General features: G+C 43.9%; 1 protein-coding gene and 1 long non-coding RNA gene across 2 annotated transcripts in view; one reads left to right on the top strand and one right to left on the bottom strand.

The window, feature by feature from the left end:
- Positions 1–24,023, bottom strand: part of Nckap5 (NCK associated protein 5) — a 799,776-nt gene that overhangs the window by 184,732 nt on the left and 591,021 nt on the right. The window contains exons 8-9 of the mRNA XM_038349244.1: positions 20,274–20,312; positions 10,219–10,338 (exon numbers count right to left, since the gene is read on the bottom strand). Coding sequence (XP_038205172.1) covers positions 10,219–10,338; positions 20,274–20,312 — 159 coding nt within the window. The remainder of the gene's footprint in view (positions 1–10,218; positions 10,339–20,273; positions 20,313–24,023) is intronic.
- LOC119827504 lies at positions 9,254–19,710 on the top strand. Its single transcript, XR_005287682.1, has 4 exons — positions 9,254–9,406; positions 15,152–15,265; positions 15,664–15,726; positions 17,963–19,710. It is a non-coding gene; the product is annotated as an uncharacterized LOC119827504 (long non-coding RNA).

Below are 24,023 nucleotides of genomic sequence, written 5' to 3'. Positions count from 1 at the left end.
ATGTTCATGTGTACAGGTATATTGTTTGGAGGGAGCACATGTTCATGTGTTCAGGTGCTAGTGATGTTGCATGCGTATGTGCAGGAACATGTGTGTATATATGTATGTGTGTATGTGTGTGAGTGTGCATGAGGGGGTGGGGAAGAGAGGGTATATATGAAGTTTTGTGGTCAGGTTTATGTGTGTCTATGAGGATGCAATTTGTGTGTGTATATGTGAAGCAGCACATGTACATGCAGGTGCATGTATGTGCATATTCATGTGTGTACTTGTACATGTGGAGGCCAGGGTCAACTTCCATTCTTGTTCCTCAAGATACCATTACCATATTCTTTAAGAAAGCATCTCTCACTGAACCAAGGAAGCTAAGCTAGCTGCCCCGCAATCCTTTAAGCCATATCCCTTTCTCTGACTTCTTAGTACCGGAATTACAAGCAGCTCTCACCACCCCAACAGCCTTACATGGGTTCTGAGGATTGAACTTAGGTTCTCTTACTTGCATGGCAAACATGCTACCAACTGAGACTTCTCTCCAGTCCCCAGACATACAGTACCTGAAGGACTGTTCTCATTTCCTCCCCCACTGACCTGCACTGTAACAGCTTCATCTGTGAAGCCATCCCTGCCTACCTCCCCTCAAACAAACATCCCACTCATCCCACGGGTTTACTGGAACATTAATTCACCTAGCAGTCATTAAAGCTTACTTTTGTTTATATTATATGTGGGAGGATTCAAAGTTTAATATGGCAAAGTTCTTGTCCCTAAGAAAGTAGAGAGTAGCATTCTCAGGCCACCTCCACCTCCCATAGCAGTGCTGATGTTCCTAAGCAGCACTAAGTGGCGGAGTATCTGGCCACTTTACATGAACCGGGGCAGTGCTGACTGTCCTGCTCATTGCACAGTATTTAACCACTGCATATAAATGGAGAACAGTGTTCACTGTCCTGATCATAGCACAGGATCTGGTCACTGCACATGAATAAGGCTGTTTTAAAAAATGCCTCTTATTTCTTTTAAGTATGCATAGTACATCAGCTGAAATGGTTGAAGTGTGCATTGTGTAAACATGAGGCCTGGAGCTCAGATCCTTGGAAACCCATGTAAATGCTGTTTGGCTGTGGTGGCTCACCTGTCATTCAAGCTTCAGAAAGTAGGGACAGGGGATCTCAAGAGCAAGATGGACTAGGCGGTGGTGGCGCACGCCTTTAATCCCAGCACTCAGGAATCAGAGGCAGGTAAATCTCTGTGAGTTCGAGGTCAGCCTGGTCTACAGAGCTAGTTCCAGGACAGCCAATGCTACATAAAGAAACCCTGTCTCGAAAAACAAAACAAAACAAACAACAAACCAAAACCCCAAATGAACAAACAAAGAAGAGTAAGCTGGTTGGCAAAACTGTCCATATAGTCAATCTCTAGAATTGTCTGAGAGAGTCTGCTTCAACGAATAAGGTGGGAGAGAAACTAAAGGTGATTTCTGAGATCAACTTTGGGCTTCCACTTGTAAGCAAACACATATGCATGTAGATCTGCACACATACTCATCTATAAACATACAAACCTGCATGCACACACACATGAAGAAAGAAAAAAGGTCAAGAGTGTGTCAGTTACTGTGTTATTACAAGCAAACACCCGACAAAGAAACTCGTGCTCACAGGTTGGGGAAAGATGCGGTCCATCGTGGCAAGAAAGACAAGGCAGCTAGACCACCAGGTTGCTGGTCACACGGCTTCCACGCTCAGGAGGCAGGGGACAGACAGGAAGTTGGACCAGGAGGTAAAACCTCAAGAGCACCCCTCCACAAACACTACAATGTCTCATTTCATCCAGAGAGGCTCTACAACCTTCCCAAGGAGCTTCATGCACTGGGGACCACAAATTTAAACACAGGAACCTGGGGGACACATTTCACATCCAACACAACGAGGGCAGAAGGATAGACTGTATTTTTTTTTTTTAGCACACTTAAAGAAATCATTCAGCACAAGCTGGACTGATTGAGTGAGATGTGGGTGTTGAGGGAGGAGGCAGAAGGAGCCAATGAAGGGCACACAGATGCAAAGGGGGATGCAGACTCCTTCCTGCATTTGCACAAGATGCTCTCCGGCTTCCAGTTAAACTCTTCTATATCCACGGACTCACTCTGAGGCGCAGCTTCCTCCTCCAGGCCTTCTGCAGACCCTTCCAACTTGTCCACCTTCTGCCACCGTGGCACTCACTGGCTTTGATACATCACTCTGCCACAGGCTCCATCTTAGAGCACAGATTCTGGGAGAAATGCTGTCTTCCCTAAATCCCTGACACTCACATACTTTTTTTGTTTGTTATAGAACTTTTATTAAAAGATTTTTAAAATCTTTTACTTCCAATTGTGTGTGTGTGTGTGTGTGTGTGTGTACTTGCCTTCAGAGGCTATAAGAGAGCATTAGATCCCTTAGAGCTAGAATTACAGGTTGCCAGTTACCCAACGAGGGTGCTGGAAACTAAACACGCATCCTCAGCAAGAGCAGTACACTGATATAGAATATTATTTTAGCTAGGCAAAGATGTATTACATTTGTTTGTGCTGCAGGATATAACTTTAACTGTGTAAAGGTGTGTTACTTTGATTTATGTGCATTTGTTTAACAATGTAAGGATGTGTGTTTAATTATGTAAAGATGTGTTGCATCTGTTTCACCTTGCCTGCCTAAGCAGCTGATTGGTCTAACGAAGAGCTCAATGGCCAACAGCTAGGCAGAGAAAGGATAGACGGGGCTAGCAGGCAGAGAGAATAAATAGGAGGAGAAATCTAGGCTCAAGTAGAAGGAGACCAGGTGAAGAACAAGAGAAGGAAGAGAACATGAGGGAGATGCCTGCGTCAGGAAGCCAGGCAGACGTAGAGAATCAGTGAGAGTCAGATATACAGAAGAAAGAAAGGTAAAAAGCCTGAGGCACAAGGTAGACAAAGAGAAGCGGGTTAAAAGAACTAGCCAGAAATGTGCCTAAGCCAGGCTGAGCATTCATAACCAATGAGAAGTGTCTGTGTCATGACTTGGGAGTTGGTTGGTGACCCAAAAAAAAAAAGCCCAGTACAGTATATAATTGTCAATCCATCTCTCTTAGTCCTTGTTATATCATCTTATTTTAAACTTCATTTCCCAGTAGAAATTACAGAAGATGTAATCCATACAAATCATTAGCTAGAGGATCTGGGTGAGTTTACCCCGCAACAGAAAATGGCTAACACTATTTAAATAAAATAGAGAAAACCTAGTATCTTTAATTTAATGGGTGATTAATTTGTTAGCATTTTAAAATGTTCAGAAAATTTCTAACATGATTTATGCTAAGTACATTAAAATGTAAATTAAAATTAATTTTCAGAACTGTTCTCTGGGTAGATATTCTTCCATACGGTCCCTGGGATTTTCTCCTATATGAACTATACACATATTTTTTTCAGTTTTGAGATGGGTTAATTTTTCTACCAAGACCATAAAGTTGTCATCCAACATTAAATCACTGCTACTTTATAAGATGTTTTGTTGAAATGATACTGGGATTTGACACTTTACTATCTAATCTGGTGTCTATGCAGATCATAAAATTAACAAGGTGTTGATGCTTGTGGTTCAAGAGGACAAAGAGAGGTGACCTGGTTGGGATGAGCTGGGATGATGTAGCATTGTGACCAAGGAAATGGCAAACAGAAAGGTACTAGAGAAGGAAAATATCTACCATATTCTCCATAGAGTAGAAATATTTATGGCCTGGGGTGGGGGTAGAGAAAGAAAAAGACACTATCAAGGGTGAAGCGGGTCTATTAAGAGTCTTGTCTGCAGAATGAAGGGGGGTATCACTTTCGGCCCTAACCCTGAAGATCCTCTCTCCTCGTATCTACTGGTTCTCTCTTGATCCAAGCTGTTATCTTGTCATTGAAAGTTTGACCCTGCAGGAGCTGTGTGATCTCTCAGAGTCCCTTATCTCACAGAGAGGCCATTTTTAGTCCTCTGACAAGTTAATATCCTCCCGGTGCTGAGTGTGTGAGAGAGTATCCCTGATGGACACTCTCCATATGTTTTCACATCTGATTGGCACTCAAAAATGGCACCACCAAGGCCCTCCGATGACGCTGAATGGCAGATTCACTGCCAGCAGCTACACCGCCATTTCAGCATCTCCAAACTGCCAGGAAGCTGTGCCCCCCCATCACCCTGAGGATCTTTCTAAATTAGATATCAGAGTTTCAGGGCAGGGTAGAAGCTGCCTCTGTAGCAGGCATTCAAGTAGCCAAGGGACAGAGATGATCGATTCCAGAAACTCATAAAGAAAACTGATGCTGGCAGAGCGGAGTCAGGAGGTGCTCTAAGCTCTGGGGCCTTTCCTGCTTCTTCTGTAGACTCTTTGTTGCCCAAGAGAGGGCTCATCGGCTATACTTGTTGAGTTCCAGGGCAAGGAGAGACCTGGTTTTCAAAAAGAAGCTGGATAAGGACAGCTGAGATTACCCTTTGGCTGCCATGCATGCGTGTAGACACAAACAGACATGCACACTCACACACAGACACAGACACACACACACACACACACACACACACACACCCCTTTTATGTATGTATTCAGAAATTCCCTAACTAGGGAGAGCCAAATGGAGGCCAAGCTGGGCATTGATAACATGGATTTCATTAGCATTTTACATTGAATCCTACCCTGTCAATCACAGCTGTGTGACTTAGCCTCTGTCTGCCCGTATCCCTGCTTGCACAATGAAGGTGATGCTGGGTCCTATCTCATAGGATTGTAAGAGATCAGACTGATCAAGGCTCTAAATTTTGCAGCATATGATGTAACATGGTGATCTCTGCATGTTTGTTCAGCCAGGTTTTGTGAGAGCAAATAAGAGTTCCTGTTAGAGATAATAGTGTTGGAGTCTTCCTTTAAAGCTGTCTGAGGGTCTGACATGTAGCTCAACGGTGGAAGGCTTGTCCCATGCATGCAGCTCTGGTGTTAATACTGCATTCCTTAAAAGACAAATAACCAGACAAACGAAACGAGGAAACTGACAAACATTAGAAGAGCAGCTCCCATACAGAATTCCCTCCATGTAATATAATTCACTACTGCCTGTGATTGTGTTATAGTTAGACAACAATGTTTAATATGATCCTAAGCCCTCTGGTGCCATTTGCCTTTGTAGAGGAGTTGCAAACACTTGGATCTGGTGTAGAGAAATAATCCACTGATACCCACCATAGTCCAGTGGATAACACAGTCTATACAAAATTACAATATTAATTTTTAAGACCTTTTGAGGGGCAAGTCTGTCATAGGACATAATACAAAGAGGTCAGAGAACAACTTAGGAAGTCAATTATCTTTTCTACTATGTGGGTTCTAGGCATTAAAGCCAGGATGTCAGGCTACGCCATTTTGCCAGTTCCCCATTATTAAGTCTGAAATTCCATAATTACCATGATATGTACTCTATACACAAAACAAGTTACTGAAATAACTCACTTTTGGTGAACTTTCAATCCAATAGGTTAAAAAAGCAGTTATGAAGTAGACAGACAGCATTCAGTGTGACTTAGAAGAAATGGTAGCCACTGAATCATTTAGTTTTGGCTATTTACAGATTTAGACAGGATTCATTGATATTCCAGTCCCCAAGACAGCAACTTTGGGATTTTATTTTCTATGCTAGATGTTTGGTTCTTTAGAATTTAGTTTGCATTATTTTGCGAATGGAACCTCATTCACTACGGCATCTACTCCCAGAGACATGGCTGCACACCGTGGAATCAGGAGACAGGTTCTCCATCAAGCTCAACATTTTACTTCTTAGGTTCGTGTTCATGGGCCTTGACAGTGGACAGCGCTGTGTTCAGTGGCTGGCGCTGCTCTCTTTTGCTTGTGACACTGGGTGTCACTATGCTGCCTAAGATGCCCTGATACCATGGTATCCATGATTCTCCTGCCTCAGCCTCCTGACTGCTGTGGCTAAAGGAGGCACCACTCTGCCTGGTTTCCTGCTCTATTTGTAAGTTACTAGAACCTGTCAGCTAATTCTTACATCCAGCCTTTTTTTTTTTCAAAATTGACTGTGACTTACAAATGTCTTTTCTTATTACTTAGAACTTATTTAACTAAGCCACCACAAATCTAATCATCATCTTTTTATATTGCTGTTTAGGTGGCTACTTCAAATGGTTAAGAATCAGTGAGCTGTCTTCTACAGAGGAAAATTTAAATAGTTTTCTAAAACATCAAGCAGACAAATTGATATCCACGGGGAGGGCTTCCTCCAGAGTCCACGGGGAGCAGCTATAGGGTCTGTAGTTTTGGGAGTCAAGTGCATCCAGTTTGTTGTGCCCCACCCAGGACGTTCTCAGTCACAGCCACTGTCACAGCCTGGATGGACACACCCTGCACAGCCACAAAGGATCTCAGGCATCCATATGCAATGAGAAAACTTCAGAAAGGAGAGAGCACAAAGAGTTCCCTTCTGCTTATGCAAATCACCCTGCCAACTCTCCTGGTGGATTCACCACACATTCATTCTCCCATTCGACAAAGAATTACCAAGTGTCAGAAGGTGAAAAGCAAGCTCAGGCAGTTTTTCTTTTATCTCCATGGTGAGTACTTGTTCTCACTTAATCCCCAAAGCAACATCAGACAACTAAGTTGTGAGTGAAATCATGACCGGACGAACCGCAAATCCCGCTCCTTCTGGAGTGCGACTATGACAGTGGTGGACGGCAGGTGTTTTGGTTTCTTCTCTGTTGCCGCTGTAAACTATCCTGACAGAAAGCAATCTAGGGGAGAATGAGTTTACTCTGCCGATAATTCCAGGCCGCTGCCCACTATTGTGGGGAAGTCGAATCAGGAACGCGAAGCATCTAGACGTATTGCATCCATAGTGAAGGATAATGAATGGATGCAGGCTCTGTGCTCAGCAAGACTCTCAGATAAAGGCTAAGGACCGGACCGATGGAATGGTGCTGCCCACAGTGGTCTGTGTCTTCCCACATTAATTAAGGCAATCAGGACAATCCCACTACAGACATACCCATAGGCCAGCCTGGTCTAGATAGTCCCTCACCGAGTCTCTGTCCCCACCTAATTCTAGGTTCTAAGCAGTTGACAATTTAACATTAATCATCTCAGTGCTCATTATAGTCTATCATTGTTCTTCATGGGTCTCTTAACAGGTTGTGATGGCTGGGTTTTGTCAACTTGACATAAACCTAGACACGCCTGGGAAGAAGGAAGCATAATTAAGAAAATGCTTCTATAAGCTTGGCTGGTCTCTAGGCAAATCTGTGGGGTACTGCCGTGATTAATGACTGATGTAGGAGGGCTGACCTCAGTGTGGGCCGGTGGTCCTGGGTGCTGGAGGAAAGATGAGAAAACCATGGGAAGCAAGGAGCAAACATGGTTCCTCATGGCCTCGCCTTCATCTCCTGCTTCCAAGTTTCGGCCCTGAGTTTCTGCTCTGACTTCCCTTGACGGTGGACTGCCACTGAGGGCTGAAATGAACCCTTTCATTCCCAAGCTGATTTTTGGACATGCTCTTTACCACAACAATAGAAAAGCAAACTAAGATACGTTCTACGTTAGCAAGGGTTACTTTTTTTTTTTTTTTTTTTGGTTTTTCGAGACAGGGTTTCTCTGCAGCTTTTTTAGAGCCTGTCCTGGAACTAGCTCTTGTAGACCAGGCTGGCCTCGAACTCACAGAGCTCCGCCTGCCTCTGCCTCCCGAGTGTTGGGATTAAAGGCGTGCGCCACCACCACCCGGCTAAGGGTTACTTATAGTAGAATGGTTTGTAGAATTGAAAATTTTTTTTGTGAAACATATAAACTTTGACAACTGAAAACACCCAACAACTAGACCCCGAGGTCTGTGGACAGCTGGATCATCTGTCCTGGTCACTTAAATATGCAGGTCAGAATTTTGTGACGGCCAATGTAAATGCTGCACTCACTGTCTTCAGCTCTCGTGTTTACTCTAGAAATAAACTCTCAGTATTTATAAACAGGGACTGTGGATCCTTAAACACTGTTCCAGAGGAGCCTTGAGTTATAACAAGCAAAACAGAAAAATTCATGAGCAGGCAACAGCTGCTAAAGGTAATTACAATACTGGATCTTGATTGCAAAACCACAAAAGAAATGGAGCTTTTCAGGATCCCCGATGATGAACGCTGATGGTGGTCGAGTCCGAGAAATAAAATGGAGACACACAATTTGTCCCCGTGGCCTGCCAACAACTTTTGAGTCATCAATTACAAATTATGTTCCAACAGATAAAGCAGAGAGGAAATTAATTTCTGCGATGAGATCTACTTTATAAGAGAGCTTCTTCAAAGCACTCTTTTATTTCAGTTTGGGGAGGGTATAACTATTGATACTGTTTTCCTAACTCTGTTTTCTTCTATGAACTGCAACTTCCCATAATTCCTCAGAAGCATACTAAGATTTTTATGGCAAAATTCAGAGGATGGATGAGGAACTCAATCGCTGAGAAAATATTTTGAGAAAATCCCCTATGATGATGGAATTCTACTTAGACAATGCCCAATATAGTGGCTTCCAGTTTAGCCACCGAAGGTTTTGGAGCATAGGAAGGTAACTTTAGCTTAATGTAATTTGTGTGTGTTTCCAGGGCGTGAGTGTACGTGCATAGACCCCCAATCCTCAAGTGGCATTCCTCAGGCTGCCATCCAACTTTCTGAGACCAGGTCTCTTTACTGGCCCAAACCATGGTGATTAACTCACCATGTTGGCTGGTCAGTGAGCTCCAGGTTCTTCCCTATTTTTAATCTTCCTCATGCTGGAATTACAAACGTGTCCCACAACCATTTTTATGTTTATGGGAGTTCTGAGGACAGTTCCCCATGCTTGCAAACAAGTACTTTACACCCTGACCCATCTCCCCAGTGTTTAACATTTTCAAGTAGAAATTTAGATAGTCCTCCACAGACAGTGACTCTGGTGCTGGGCAGTACCATCTCAATGATCAAAAGGTTCCGGGTCACGTTCAATCCCAGTCAGTCAGACCAAGCAACTTGTGAGTCAACTTTCACAAAATGCAGACACCCCTGTGAAACCACCCCTCAGTCCTGGACAGCACAGGGCAGAAAAGCTCTGAGCAGAGTTCATGGGAACCAGCTGAGGAAATGTGTGTGTTAACAGGGGCAGAGGGGTGGGAAGAGCAAAGGTCAACCCTTTAGTGTCCCGTGCCAAGTCCTGTGCTCCCTGCCATGTGGCATTTCTGTCACTGTCGGCTTCAAAATGAAACAGATGGCTTGACTCTCCAGGACTTTGCATGCTGGGGAGGTTACCTAAGAGCAGAGCGCAGTGAGAGCTGTCGGAGAGTAGCCCTGTGGAGACGGAGACACTGGGGTGCAATCCAGGAAGTGAGGTGAGAGGAACGGCGCTGCACACACAGCACCAGGTTGCTCAAATCCCAGACGCAATTTGTGTTAATAGTGAGCTTGAAGTAAAGATGCGTGCTTCAGCATTTCAGGAAACGTCCGTGCTCCTCGCAGAATGCACGGGGAATAAAGATGCTCCCCAAAGCCATCATTCCTCACTCTATGCCATGGTTCCACTTAGCTTATTGGAGAATATGTTTTGGGCCCTCTGTGTGTGTGTACCTATGCATGTGCGGATGTGTGTGTGTGTGTGTGTGTGTGTGTGTGTGTGTATACATGTGCACTTGGGTGTAGAGGCCAGCCTGAGGTTTTGTTTCTTAGGACACTGTTCTCGTTTTTAGAGACAAGGTCTCTCATTTTTACCCGGGACTCACCAATTTGGCTTAACTGGATGTGCAAAGATTCAGCTATCTCTGCCTCTCCCCCCTGAAATTCGAAGCACATGCCACCACACCTGGCTTTTTAAATGTAGATTCTGGGGATTAAACTCAAGTCCTTATGCTTGCAATGCAAGCGCTTAAGTGTGTCTGTGGCATCTCTCCAGCCCAGGCGACACCGTCTGATCTTCCTTTCGCCTGTGAACTCCATCTCGGTGGAGCTGTTCTTTGTAAGAATGCGTCTCCCAGAAGTTGAGGATTTGAGAGACACTCCATTTTAATGACACCACCTGAGATAGCGAGGCATTGGGATTTTGGTGCACTATGCCTTACCCCTAGGGAGGCTGGCCAGCTTTGAATGCAAGCAAGTTCCTGTCGAGAGCAAGTCGGCAGCAAAGGCCATTTTCCACATAAACACATACCTGGAGAAGCACATCAGAAGCTGGTCTGACGCGCTGCTGGAACAGGATGCTGAGCGCCCGGTTCTGTTGTTCCAAGTCAAACACTCTGGTCTTCAACTTTACACACTCCTCCCTCAGGTCCTATGACAAACAGTGAGGAGGGAAAGGCTGACAGACGTCTTTGCATATCACAGCCATAGTTCATATGATACCTCAGACACATTAGGGGGAAAATACCATTCTGTTCTTCAGAGCACCCAGAAAAGTAAGTCATGAAAAACATTTTCTTCCACAGACTATTGTCTGATGGAATTGCTAGGTTCAGGGAAGCCCGATTGCACAAAAATAAATAAATAAAGTACCTTGAAATCAGAAATGCATTAATGCAGGCTGCTATTTTTGAAGGCAGTAAATCTTAATAATATAAAGTCAATTTACGTTTCTACCCATGTATTATGTTTCTTCGCTGTCTTCATAAAAGCAATCATAAAGCACAAACCACAAAGACAACAATATTTTTACAACAAATAAAGAACTGACGGACTAAAGGAACTACACTTTAGATGAAACCTTCTGGTGTCATTTAGGGAAATGAGTCAAGAATCTCAGCGTTGTGACTCATGAAGTCATTGATGCATTTAGTGGGAAGTGGTAACTCTGAATGGAGGGGCATATGTGTGTGTGTGCATGAGCTTCCATGTATATGCAGCAGTATTTACATATGCAGATATACGAGCACATGTATGATCATGTATTGTGTTGTTCCTTAGGTGCCATCCATTTCGATTATGTATTTGTGTGTTCGTGTCCATGTGCATGTGTGGCTGTGTGAGCATTTATGTGTGTGGAGGACCAAACAGGATACAAGGTGTTCTGCTCTATACCTATTTGCCTTACTCCTTTGAGATAAGGTATCTCACTGAATGTCATACCTTATCTCATGATGTATGCATGGAGGTGAGATAGGTATGCATGTGTGTATGAGTATGTGAGGATGCATGCATGCTACAGTATGTATGGACGTTAGAGGACAACCTGGGTTGTTGGTCCTCACTTTCCACTTTCTTTAAGATGGGATTTCATTGCTTGCTGCTGACCCTAACTGGCCTTGTTGCTTCCGGGAGTTCTCTTCTCCGAACCTTCCATCTCCCTGTTCAGCTTTACATGGGTTCTGGGCATGTGAACATATCTGCACATACTTGAGAAGCAAGCCCTTCACCATCTCTCCAGCCCTAACCTTCTCATGTTGTGACATGAGTTTGCCAGTGTTTACAGCCACCTTGGGACACATGCAGCTCACACAGATTGGAAATACCGGGCTGACATGATAACTATGGGAAGCCTGTCCTGTGTCAACCTGCTTTGCACACAAGAGCTATAGGGAGGCTGTGGCTGAGTGTGAGCATGCTCTACCATGCTCTACCATGCTCTGCAGCACTGGCTCTGTGAAAGGCCGTGGGGCAAAGAAATCGTCCAGAGTATGGCTCCCTGCACACTGCACACTCCTTTTATCTTTTCTAGTTAAATGTGTGAAGCCCATGCACAGAATTTAGCTGATCCATGTCCACAGATGCGCGCTTGGAATGCGAACTATAGGAAGACAATGCAGAGGCCAGCAGCAGAAGCGTGTATTCTGTCCGTGGGCGCGCCACCATTTTTTACAGCACTGAACCTCTGCTTATCGCCTATGCTAATTTCTGTTGTCAGCATGCACATAACACTCTGCTCCCAACACTAATTGTTTTCACTACTACTAATTAAGTAATTAATAAAACCCGACTGTGGGGTAGATAAATATTAATAGTGCCCATTGGCTGGGAAAACATACGCATTCTGACTTGCAGTAGGTAAAAGGAAATGCAAACAGAGAGGTGTGGGTTTGTAAGGAGATATAGGGCCTGAGACCACAGCAGTGAAACCACCCAGTAGCACAAGGGCAAAACCAGGCAGTTCTTCAGGTGGTAAAAGAACAGAAACGAAGACGTCTTCTGCTGAATTTATTTTCTTTTCATTGATTTTAGGAGGGGTGTGTGTATAGTGTATGTGTGTGGGTTAGAGGAGAATTCATGGGAGTCGATTCTCTCCTCCCACCAAGAGGGTCCTGGGAACTAAACTCAGGTATCAGGGTTGGCAGGGAGTGTCCTTATCTAGGGAGCCCCCTCTCCAGCCTCTACAAACTACAAGAGAGTTTTTATACATACATCTGAATATCAATGGCCATTTCTATTATTCAAGGAACAGTCAAGGTTAATTAGTAGGAACACAGTCGTGGAGCCTAGGGACAGTTTGATTGACAACCATTGGCTTGTCCAGCCCAGCACGTGGTAAGGAGAAGGAGACTCAGGACAAGATATTAGTCCGATGGTCACTGACAGCAACTGAGCTGCTCTGGATGTTTGTGACAGGAAAGAGCTGCCTGTGTGGTCTTTAATGTTTTTATAATGCTCACAGAACCTGCGGGTAGCTGCTATGTTACTTAAATTGCTGGAAAATATACCTGCCAAGAAGCATCTTAGAGAAATCAGGATGTATTCTGGCTCACAGCTTGAGGGTGGGGAAGGCATGGTGACAGGAGTATGAGGCAGCGGGTCACACCGCATGCACAGCCAGGAAGCCGAGAGAGATGAACACTGGTGTTCAGCTAACTTGTTCCATTTCATTCAGTCCAGGATCCCAGACCATGGAATGCTGCTCTCCACATTGAGATTATAACTCTTCTCTTCAATTAAACCGACGTTAAAAACTCCCTCAGACTTGCCCAGAGGTTTGCATAGTAGGTGATTCAAGACTAAAAATCACAGCCATTGGTGTCCTTTTCTGTTACCTCCAAGCTTAATAGAACACACGTGTGCCCATGTGCACACACAGACAACACGAGGGAACTGAGACAGCAAAACAGCCCTCCTTGACTGCTTCTGGGCTGTCTGGGCAGAGGGTGGCAGCTGTCTGTCTGCTTGTTCTGTGCTCAGGATTGGAAGCCAATTGACAGAAAGGACTAGGTGATGTATTAGTATCTCAGCTAGGTAGCAGAGCAGCTGTGTAGACTCTGTCGGTTACAGAGTACCGATACCAACAATGAGAACAGCTCCCTGGCGAAGCTGTTGGAGAGAAATGGCTCTACATTATTCACATGCCAGAACCTGGTATTGTCACTGTGGCAAAGGCGGGACCATCTATCTCTTCTCGGTTTCCTTAAATCAGACTTCAGGGTGTACTCTGCTCAACACAGATGCGTGTTTCTTCAGATAGAAAATGGAAAAGGGGACAAGGAAATGGCTCATTTAGTAAAGTCCTTGCCACGCAACCACGAGTTTCATCTCCAGTACCCATGTAAAAAGGAGAGGCATGGCAGCAAGAGCCTGTGACCCCAGCATTGTAAAAGTGGAGGCAGGCAGATTGCTGTGGCCCTCTGGGCAGCCAGCCTAGCCGGCGAGACACCCTCCCTCAACAAAAACAAGATGTGAGAGAGGAGAGAGAAACTGAATAATGCAAAAAGAGTTTTTGGTTTCCACATCTGTAAACTCGAGTTTTCAATAGCTCAGATGTGTCACTTGCTCCTTGGGTCCGGCCCCCCAAGCTCTTTTATTCATTCCTTGGGGGCTTTCATTGATGCCCCCTTCTCAGCTAAGGTTTCCAGAGCTTCTATACAGAGAACTGTCCTTCCATGGAATGGCTGGCCACACCCCAGATTAACAAGCAGTCTTTTTTTTTTGATTTTTTTTTTTTTTTTTTTTTTGGTTTTTTCGAGACAGGGTTTCTCTGCGGCTTTGGAGCCTGTCCTGGAACTAGCTCTTGTAGACCAGGCTGGTCTCGAACTCACAGAGATCCGCCTGCCTCTGCCTCCCGAGTGCTGGGATTAAAGGCGTGCGCCACCACCGCCCGGCCTTTAACAAGCAGTCTTAACATCAGGCAGGTAGTATGAATGCGTGCCTGAGTCAGGGTAAGAGGAAGCAATGAGTTCTGTGTGGCTAATAGAATAACCATGCTTCAACACAAAGCCCTGATGTTAAGCCACTGTGAGTGTGTTTGTGTATGTGGTGGTCATGTGTCCATGTGTGGAGAGCAGAGGAAAGCTGGGGGTGTCATTCCTCGGCTGTGTTCCACATTTTAGTCCGAGAGAGGATCTCTTGATGACCTGGAATTCGCCAAGTGCGCTAGGATGGCTGACCTAGCAGCCCCAGGGATCCACCCATCTCCAGCTCTCTCATCTCTCCAGTGCTGGGATTGCAAGTGTATGCCACCGCACTTGGCTTTTTACATGGGTTTTGGGAATCAAATTCAGGTCTGCAAGCGTGTAGAGACACGCACTGCTCCATCTCCCGAGGAACAGATTAAGCCGTCCTTAATCCATGGGATGGCGGAACATTTATGCAATTACAGTAAATGGAACTATTATAAAAACCAGTTAACAGCTAGTTATGAAATAAGGTTCAAAGTAAGATCCATTCTGAGACACCTTGCTTCCTAATTTATAGTGTGGCTCAACATATAGCAGGCCCACATGCTTTTGCTAGGGAACACGACAGCATTCCTAGATTTTTCCTAATGTTCACGGGCTATCTTGACCTTTTGTTTCATTCTCTGAGACTATAATTAGCTCTTGTGGTTTTATTTCTGTTGCTGTGATAAAATATTCGGATCCAAGGCTACTTAGAGGAGACAAGGGTTCATCTGGCTTCCAATGCCAGATTCCAGTTTATTATTGTGGGGAAGGAACTTGAGACAGCTGGTCACATCATGTCTACACTCAAAAAAGCAAGGAGAGATGGTGCATCCAGCCCATCTGCCTGCTGCTACTGATAACTCAGTTACCTTCCCCCTTACACATCTCAGGGCTCAACCTAAGGGAATGGGCTGTCCACAATATGCTGGGTCCTCCTACACCAATCAATAACTAAAACAATGCCCCCCCCCACATGCCCACTGACCCTAATCTAGAGAATTCTCCTCTCAGGTTGGGCCATGCTGACAGATGAAACCAACTAACACAAGCAGCCTTGGGTTTCAGCCTCTGTGGTGGCTTTCATCACATACCTTTCACCCCTACGGATATACGTGGAAGGAGCCAGTAAGTCTCTGAATATTGAATGCTAACAAGTGGGCACAATGCTAACATAGTAGGGGTAAGACCATATATAGTTTCTGCCACTTTGTAGCAATTCCAATTGTGGACAAAGTGTTTCCCTATTCTTACACATGGTTGCACACTAAACAAAATTTAAAAGGACTTAAAAAGTGGATTTTAAATATTGAATATATGCGGATGCTTTTAAGTGTACCCAGGGCCTTTTTAGTAACCGGATCTACAGAGGCCATTGCGGCAGAAGGGGACACAGATGGTCAAATGGCACCTCCCTGACAGCGAAATATGCGGGAGCATGAGGCTCTTTCAAGCCACAAAATTGTGTATTTTGTATTTGTCATTCTATATGAATTACCCGCAAACTGGAATATATCATATGCCAGCTTCTCTCTGTGCCGTGGAAGAAAAGCACCATGCAAGTGTCTGGATTCTCTACAAGCACAAAGGTAAGCCAAGATTGTCTATGGGGAGCAAAATTAACTCCAGGGAAAATTTGATTTCTTCCAACTTTGGTATTAGTGGAAAGATATTGTTGGAGAAGCTAGAAGAGTTATACTGTCAGCAATGTGATTGGCTTGCTGAGGATAAAACGTACAAAGTGGTTACTGACTTTATTTGCACTATGACTTGGCAGTACAAAGGTCAGTCGGAAGTGCTAATATTGTCACTTTAGTGCTACTGACCAAAAGGAGAACAGGTTCTGTGCATGTGTGCGAGTTCATGTGTGTACAGATACATGTGTGTCTACAGGTGCACATATATATGAGTATGGGGGGACACCTCTGGTGCCATTCTTCGGGTGCTGTACCTTTCTTCCGTACTTTGAGACTGGATATCACTGAAACCTGGACCTTGCTGTTTAAGCTATGCTGTCTAGCCAGTAAGGCCCAGGGACCAGTTTTGTCTCTGCTTCCCCAGCTCTGCTGTGCGTCACAACGCCGGGCTTTTATATGTGGATTCTGGGAATTGAATCCAGGTTCTCTTCTCACATTTGTGCAAAAGACAAGCAACTTTACCAAGGGAGGCTCATCAGAGAAACTGAGTTCTTGATCAGTAGAGTATGTGAACATGTGGCAGAAAATAGGAACAAAATCCTTGGCTTCCTGTCCATGCTGTTGGTCTGGGCCATTCTCGTCTGGTGGAAAAATGTTGGTTTGGGATAGACTTCACAAGACCAGAAGCATGGGAGAGAGGCTTCTGTGTGTCATAAGAGATGACACATGCTAAAACTGAATCACTCAGGGCTGAAGAAATGGCTTATCAGTTAAGAGCACATGCTCTTCCCGGGGACTGCGCTTCAGTTCCCAGTACCCATGTTGGTCAGCTCACAACTCTTCTGTAACTGTAGCTCTAAGAGATTCGCTTTCTTCTTCTGAACTCTTAGAACACTGCACTCACACACACACACACACACACACACACACACACATACACACATTCACAAACACAACACACATGCATAACTTAAAAATGTAAAAAATGAAAACATTATTCACCTATAACATCATGCAAGGGTATGTGTACTTGTGTGTTTGAGAGAGAGAGACAAAAAGGAGAGAGAAATCACTGTCAATTTTTGTCATATAACCTGTGCCAAGTACATCTAACTTTGGAATTATTTTTTTTCATTTGCATGTGGGTTGCATTTATTTCCAATTTTTTTTGAGCTGTCTCATGTAGCTGAAGCTGGACTCAAGCCTCAAGAATGACCTTTAAACTTATGATGTTCTTGTACCCTCTCCTGCATACTGGGATTACAAATCCTGTGCCAGGGAGTCAGGTTTATGCGTTGCTGGGGATACGAAGCAGTGTACACTAGGTTAGCACTCCACCACTGAGGTATAGCCACAGCCCTGTTATGCTCATCATTGAAGAAAATTCTTTGTCTTTTTGAAGCAATTTTAGAGTCCTGTAAGAACCAGGAGGCACGTATTTGGCAGAATGTGACCCCGTGGACCCCCAGAAACCCCAGCATGACTTCCTGCTCAGTGAAATCCCTGACGCACACATCCAGGGGTAGCTCGTCTCCACGTGCCTGGCAACCCACCTGCCCTACAGTGGAGGGATGTCTTTACCACCTATTACTTGGATTTATGCAGCTAGTGTTTGGTGGCTGACCTAAAGGACCCTGCTTTCCTCTGTACTGTACCAGGCCCCCGAGGCACCATTAAAGAGACAAGACGAAGTGTTTCAAGAGCTATGCACAGGGCTGCAAAGGCTTCCCTTCCCCCTTCTGCTGTGCAGTTAAGTGAGCACAGAGTTTTCAACAAGTAGGAAACAGCTGAGAAATCAAAGGGTTCGAAAGAGAAGGGTATCTAGGCACACTGTGGCAGGAATCTGGGTTTATTCACCATCTGGTTCTCACCTTCTTTCATATTAAAAGACAGCCAGTTGTTCTCGACACCTACCTACAGCAAAGACCTATTTACCAGTTTTCACAGGTGTGGCTCTGTGTAAAGTCCTTTCAAGGAGATGTGTTATGACTTATGGAAGCTTCTAGGTGTCATTGTACAAGACAGCTGGGGGCAAGTGGGATTGCTAATGGGTAACTGTCAAGCTGGCACCCACAATGTAGAAGGAGAGAACCTCTGACTTGCATATTCATGCTGTAGTGTGCACAAACCCACACATGTAGACAGACTGTAAGTAAATACAAACAACGGTTGTGTTTTCTCTTTGCAGCTGGTAGACATGCTCCCCTCTACGAACGATTCATTCCTCCTCTTCTGATGGCTGGAATGTGACTACAGTGGCTGGAGCTAGAGTAGCTATTTTGGACCATTCATCACACAGGGGAGAGTGGGGCTCCATCTCACGGGAAAATGAGAGAAGTCAGAAAATATCAGCCCTGCACTGACTACCTGGAAACTTGTTTATGAGAAAGAAACAGCCTTTTAGCTTACATAAGCCATCACTATTTTTACAAATCTGTTTCTTACAAGAGAACCCAACTCTGAGTAGTGTACTTGAATGTCTTTATTTACACAATGCTGATATCAAATATGAAACAGTTAAAAAAAACTACTTGCTAAAGGAGAAGTAACAGATGTCTAGCAAAAATGCCATCGTGGTTTGTATGTGGTACAAATCTGAATAATATTTAAGAATATCTGTGAGAAGGGCAGACATCTGGCAAATTTCTTGTGTATTAATGACAAGGTAGCACAGTGACTTTGTTCTTTCTAGTCGTATCTTCCAGGACACACTGTGGAAGCTGGCAAATCTTTCAGGAAAGTTTATATTTTGAAGAAATTGTTAGAATAAACAAAATCTGAGAGTCAGTGGGAGATGGCTAAAATGGGAATTGCTGAACGAAATGTACCAAATCTGTCAAACCTGGACAACTCTGTATTTACTTCCTCTGGCTGTGATGGGTAATACCGACTGTCCACTGTTCAGGATCTAGGATCACCTATGAGACCGGCTTCTAGACGAGTCTGTGAGACGGTTTCTAGACTGGGTGTACCGAGGTGGGAAGACTCTCCTGAAATGGGGGAACCATTTTCTGGGTGGAGGCCCTGGGCTGAATCTGAAGGAGAAAGTGAGCTGAGCACAAGCACATCTCTCTGCTTCCTGACTGCATGAGATGAGACCAGCTGTTCACGTTCCTGCTGCTATGACATCTGCATCACGATGGGCTGAACACTTAAACTGGAAGCCACAACAAACACTTTTTCCCCAAGCTTCTTCAGTCAAATATTCTGTCACTACATGATAAAAGTAACAAATGGTCCTGAGGTCAGTGTGTAGTCAGGCAGAGAGATGATCAGAGTTTTTCTGTCAATTTTGTACTGATCCAAAATGACTCACAAGAAACTGATCCCCTCCGTGATCTTGAGGTGTTATCTACATGCCCGTTACACAGAAAAAGGATTCAAGGCTTTAAGGAATTAGAACAATTTTCTAATTCCAAAGACCTTTGGCTGAGGCTTCGGCCATGTGGTGGTTTGAAAGAAAAAAGCCCCCTGAAGGGTGGGGCACTATTAGGAGATGTGTCTTTGTTGGAGTGGGTGTGGCCTCCTTGGAGGAAGTATGTCACTGTAGAGGCAGGGTTTGAGGTCTTATATATGCTCAAGTCATGCCCTGTGTCTCTGACCTCTTCCTGTTGACTGGGAGTCAAGATGCAGAACTCTCAGCTCCTTTTCCAGTACCATGTTTCCCTGCACACTGCCATGTTTCCCACCATAATGATAATGGACTAAACCTCTGAACTGTAAGCCAGCTACCACAATTAAATGGTTTCCTTTATAAGATTTGCCATGGTCATGGTGTCTCTTCACAGCAAAAGAAATCTTAACTAAGACAGACCTCTTTCAATGCTGTCCCTAAGAAGACCTTCAGATCTTAGGAACTCGAATGACCCACCAACTTCTTTAGTTTGCTTCAAAACATAAAGCAAAGAGCCTGATATTCCTTTTGGGGCCTGGAAATCTTTCACTTTTAAAATGTTTTTGTGTTTGTCAGTTTAACTGTCAACTTTACCCAACCTAGAGTCACCCGGGAATAAAGTCTTAATGACGAACTGCTTAGATTAGAGTGGTCTGTGGGCATATCTATAGGGAATTTCCTTGACTTCTACAATGATATGGGAAGTTCCAGTCTACAGTGGGCAGCACCATTCCCTAGACAGGGACCCAGAAGTAGAGGAGAAGACAAAGCTAGCCGAGAGCAAGGAGGAAAAGGGCCTTGCTTTTACTTCCTCTGCTCTTGACTGTGGGTACAAAACTGTCAGTTTCTGACTTGACTTCTTTGATTTTTCTCAGACGATATGTCAAAGCAATAGAAATGAAACAAGGACAGCTTCCTTCTAATTTCCCAAGAGCTTAAATTATATGAATACATTAGCTTTTTGTTGATATTACTTCTCATGCAAGGCACACGTTTGCACCTCCAACCTAAGAAAACAGATAGCAAAGTACGACCACATCTTGGCAGACTTAGGAACACTCCATACACAGAAGCACTTTGAAGTAAAAGGCAGAGGGCAGCTTACCTTTTGAGTGAGTAGAGCACGGACGACTTGGTTGGCTACCTACAACGAGAGGAAGAAAGTTGGTGTCGTTATCAAGGACTAATGCAGGCTCATTTGTCAACAAATTTCCCACAGCTTCCAGCCTGCAATGAGCCCCTTGTATCCCTCTTCTCTCTACCTGTGAAAGAGCTCTCTTTTCAGAACAAGTATGTCCTTCTAGGTAATATTTTGCTCTATCCAAATGTGACCTTGTGGCTAATTAAGATGGTTCATCTGGGAAGGTAATTCACACCTTGACTTTTGCATTTCCATATTTGGGGAAATAAACTCCTTTCATATGTAAACTACTCCATGAAAGCTAACCCGCAAAGCAGTGAGGGACACCATCCTAATGATCTGCACTGTTCCCTATCTCACTGGTTTATCGTCTCCTTTGGCTCTCCTTCCACTCCTTTCCCATACTGTTCCTCTGTCTAAAATTACTGGCAACACAGAAAGGCAGACTTATGAGAACGGGGCAGTCCATTTCCTGTGTGGCCCATGTCCCTCCTCTGTCTTCCCCTGCATTCTCCTTTCGTGTTTGCCTCTTATAACAGAATCTGGTGGTTGCGAACTTATTCCACAGCAGAAGGATCCCCGCTTTGACTCTGGTGCCTGAGTACAGCCTAGCTCTTTTATTCCCATAGGACAAAGGTCCAGCTGACAATATATAAGGAGACTATTTTCCTTGCGTGTGCTAGAGTCTCTAAGAAGAAGGGAGCCTGGATCACCCTTCCTTTCTTCTGTGTGGGGTCTGAAAGTGATGGCTGATAGAACCCAACTATATGACCCATGGGGATATCTTCAAAGACCAAAGAATAAAGTCACCTGCGCATATGCTATGATGAGATTATGGAATCAGCCTTGGTCTCCATCAAATGAACAAAGAAAATGTAATATATCTATACAATGGAAAATTATTTAGCCATAAGGAATGAAATCTTGTTGGAAGGTTGAGATTCACCAGCCTAGAGAGATGTTTCAGCCCTATGTACTGAAGTTCAGAAGACCCACATAAGAAGCCGGACATCCATGAAAATACCTGTAACCCAGCTCCAAGGTGAGCAGAGACAGGAAAACTGATGGTGCCTGCCGGCTTCCAGCCCAGCCATGAAAACATCAATCCTAGCTTCAGAGCGAGACCCTGCCTAGAAGGAGCAGGTGGAACATGACAGTGATGGTATAATATCTGGCCCCCTCTTCTGGTCTCTGTGCACACACAGGGGCAGGCACCACCACACATGCATGCAAACCCTCTTAGAGAAACACATATATAAATGAATGGATAAGTGAAAAGAAGAAAGATACTTAGATATCATAGATTATAAAGTACACTTGTTTGCATTCATTTCTTCCTTCAGTCATTCAATATAAAATTTCTCAACATCTGACAACTGGGATGTAGCCACCTATAGCAAGGATATAGCAGGCTGGTGGTTACAATCACACCATTAACAGGAGACCACCTCCTAAATATAACCCCAGCAGCATAGACACTGACAACAACAATTAATAAATGGGACCTTTGAAACAGACATTTCTGTAAAGCAAAAGACACGGTCAACAAGACAAAGTGGCAGCCTATAGAATGGGAAAAGATCTTCACCAACACCACATCAGACAGAGGCCTGATCTCCAAAATATACAAAGAACTCAAGGAACTTGACATCAAAAGAATAATCCAAATTAAAAAAATGGAGTACAGGCCTAAACAATTCTCAACAGACAAATCTCAAATGGCTGAAAGACACTTAAGGAAATCTTCAACATCCTTAGCCATCAGAGAAATGCAAATCAAAACAACTCTGAGATTCCATCTTATACCTGTTAAGAATGGCCAAGATCAAAAACACCAATGACAGCCTATGCTGGAGAGGATGTAGGTTAAGGGGAATTCTCCTCCATTGCTAGTGGGAGTGCAAACTTGTACAGCTGCTTTGGAAATGGCGATTTCTCAGAAAATTAGGAAACAATCTATTTCAAGACTCAGCAATACCACTTTTGGGTATATACCCAAAGGATGCTCAATTGTACCACAAGGATATTTGCTCAACTATGTTCATAGCAGCATTATTCATAATAGCCAGAACCTGGAAGCAACCTAGATGCTCCTCAACAGAAGAATGAATAAAAAAATGTGGTACATTTACACAACTACTCAGAGCTTAAAAAAAATAATAGCATCTTGAAATTTGCAGGCAAATGAATGGATCTAGAAAAAAACATTAACACAGATCCAGAAAGACAAATATAATATGTACTCACTCATAATTTGCTTTTAGACATAAAGCAAAGAAAATCCAGTCTACAGGACACAACCCCAGAGAAACTAGACAACAATGAGGACCCCAAGAGAGACATACATGGATTCACATAGGAAGGAGTAAAAGGCAAGATTGCTTGAGTAAATTGGGAGTGTGGAGGTTATACGAGAGGGTAGAAGAGGAGAAGGGAGGAAGGGAGGGCAGTGGACAAAAATGTATAGCTCAATAAACATAATAAAACAAAGAAAGCAAAAAAACACACCCATGTCTCACAGTTCACATATGTTATCACTACGGTGATTCTCAGATTCAGCCAGAGATTGGGGTGCATGCTTTCATCTATTTTTGCTCTGGGTAACACATTTATTTGCGGGATGCTTGGTTCTGTGTGCCTGATTCTAATCATGGAATGCTTTGAGTGTCAATGTTTTCATAGGGCTTAATTGTTTCTTGACTCAATATTGACAAAATAACACATCCTTCATGACAGTTGGCTACCAGTAAATCTCAGAGAAAATTAAAGCATAAGCTCGCATGGAGATCTGGGCAGGCGGCATTTACTCCATGAGAAGTAAATAGTTAGAATCAAGACTACCCATAATTTATTAGTTTACAGCATATGCATAAAGGGTACTTTGCCCAGTAAAACCTTTCCAAATTTACCTTGCTGACATTAAATTAAAATGAAAAGATTTTCATCGAAATCAATAATAGTCTTGGAGAAAATAGTATCTTTCAGAGCTCTGCATACATTTATATGTGTGGGGTTGGGTGTAGTGCGTGGGTGTGCATGTACCACATTCATGGGGGCGAGAGACCACTATCAGATGTTTTCCTTAATCGCTCTCCCTCTTAGTTTTTGAAGCAGGGTCTTTCACAAAAGCCACAGCTTACTGATTTGTGCTAGACATTCTGACCAGGGGCCTGCCTCTCTCCACCCCAGCACTGTGGTAAAAAGCACACAGAAATGCACCTGTTGGTTTATGTTGGCTCTAGGGATCAAACTTATGCTTCTGCAGAAAAACACTTTACTGACTGAGACCTCTCCCAGCCCCAAATCTGGGGAGTTTTTAAACATTCATTCCCATTTATAAGTGGCTAAGAGTTTAAAGTTGAACAATACATCACCTCTTTTACTGTTGGCACATGAAGGAGAGTAGAAGGCTTGAGCTGTCTATGCAGGCAGAGTTGGAGAACAATATACGAAAGTTAATTCAGACCATAAATAATTTACTTAAAAAAACCCTCAGACTTGGATTTGATTTACATGCTCATAAAACTGCCGAATATCAATATTTTCCTTTCTTCCTCCAAACTGGTTCCTCTCTTAAGCCATTCTGTGTTAACAGTGGTCACATAAAATGGCTGTATCTATGATTTAATGGGGGACATAGAGTAATATCCTAACCGTAACAGCCCACGGGAGGAAAAACTCTGTATCTCTGCACTCCAGCTCCTTGCCCAGTGG

The sequence above is a fragment of the Arvicola amphibius genome, chromosome 12 (genome assembly GCF_903992535.2).
Source record: "Arvicola amphibius chromosome 12, mArvAmp1.2, whole genome shotgun sequence".
Classification (NCBI taxonomy): Eukaryota; Metazoa; Chordata; class Mammalia; order Rodentia; family Cricetidae; genus Arvicola; species Arvicola amphibius.
The sequence above is the reverse complement of the archived record's forward strand: the minus strand, read 5'-3'. Positions and strand labels throughout refer to the sequence as shown.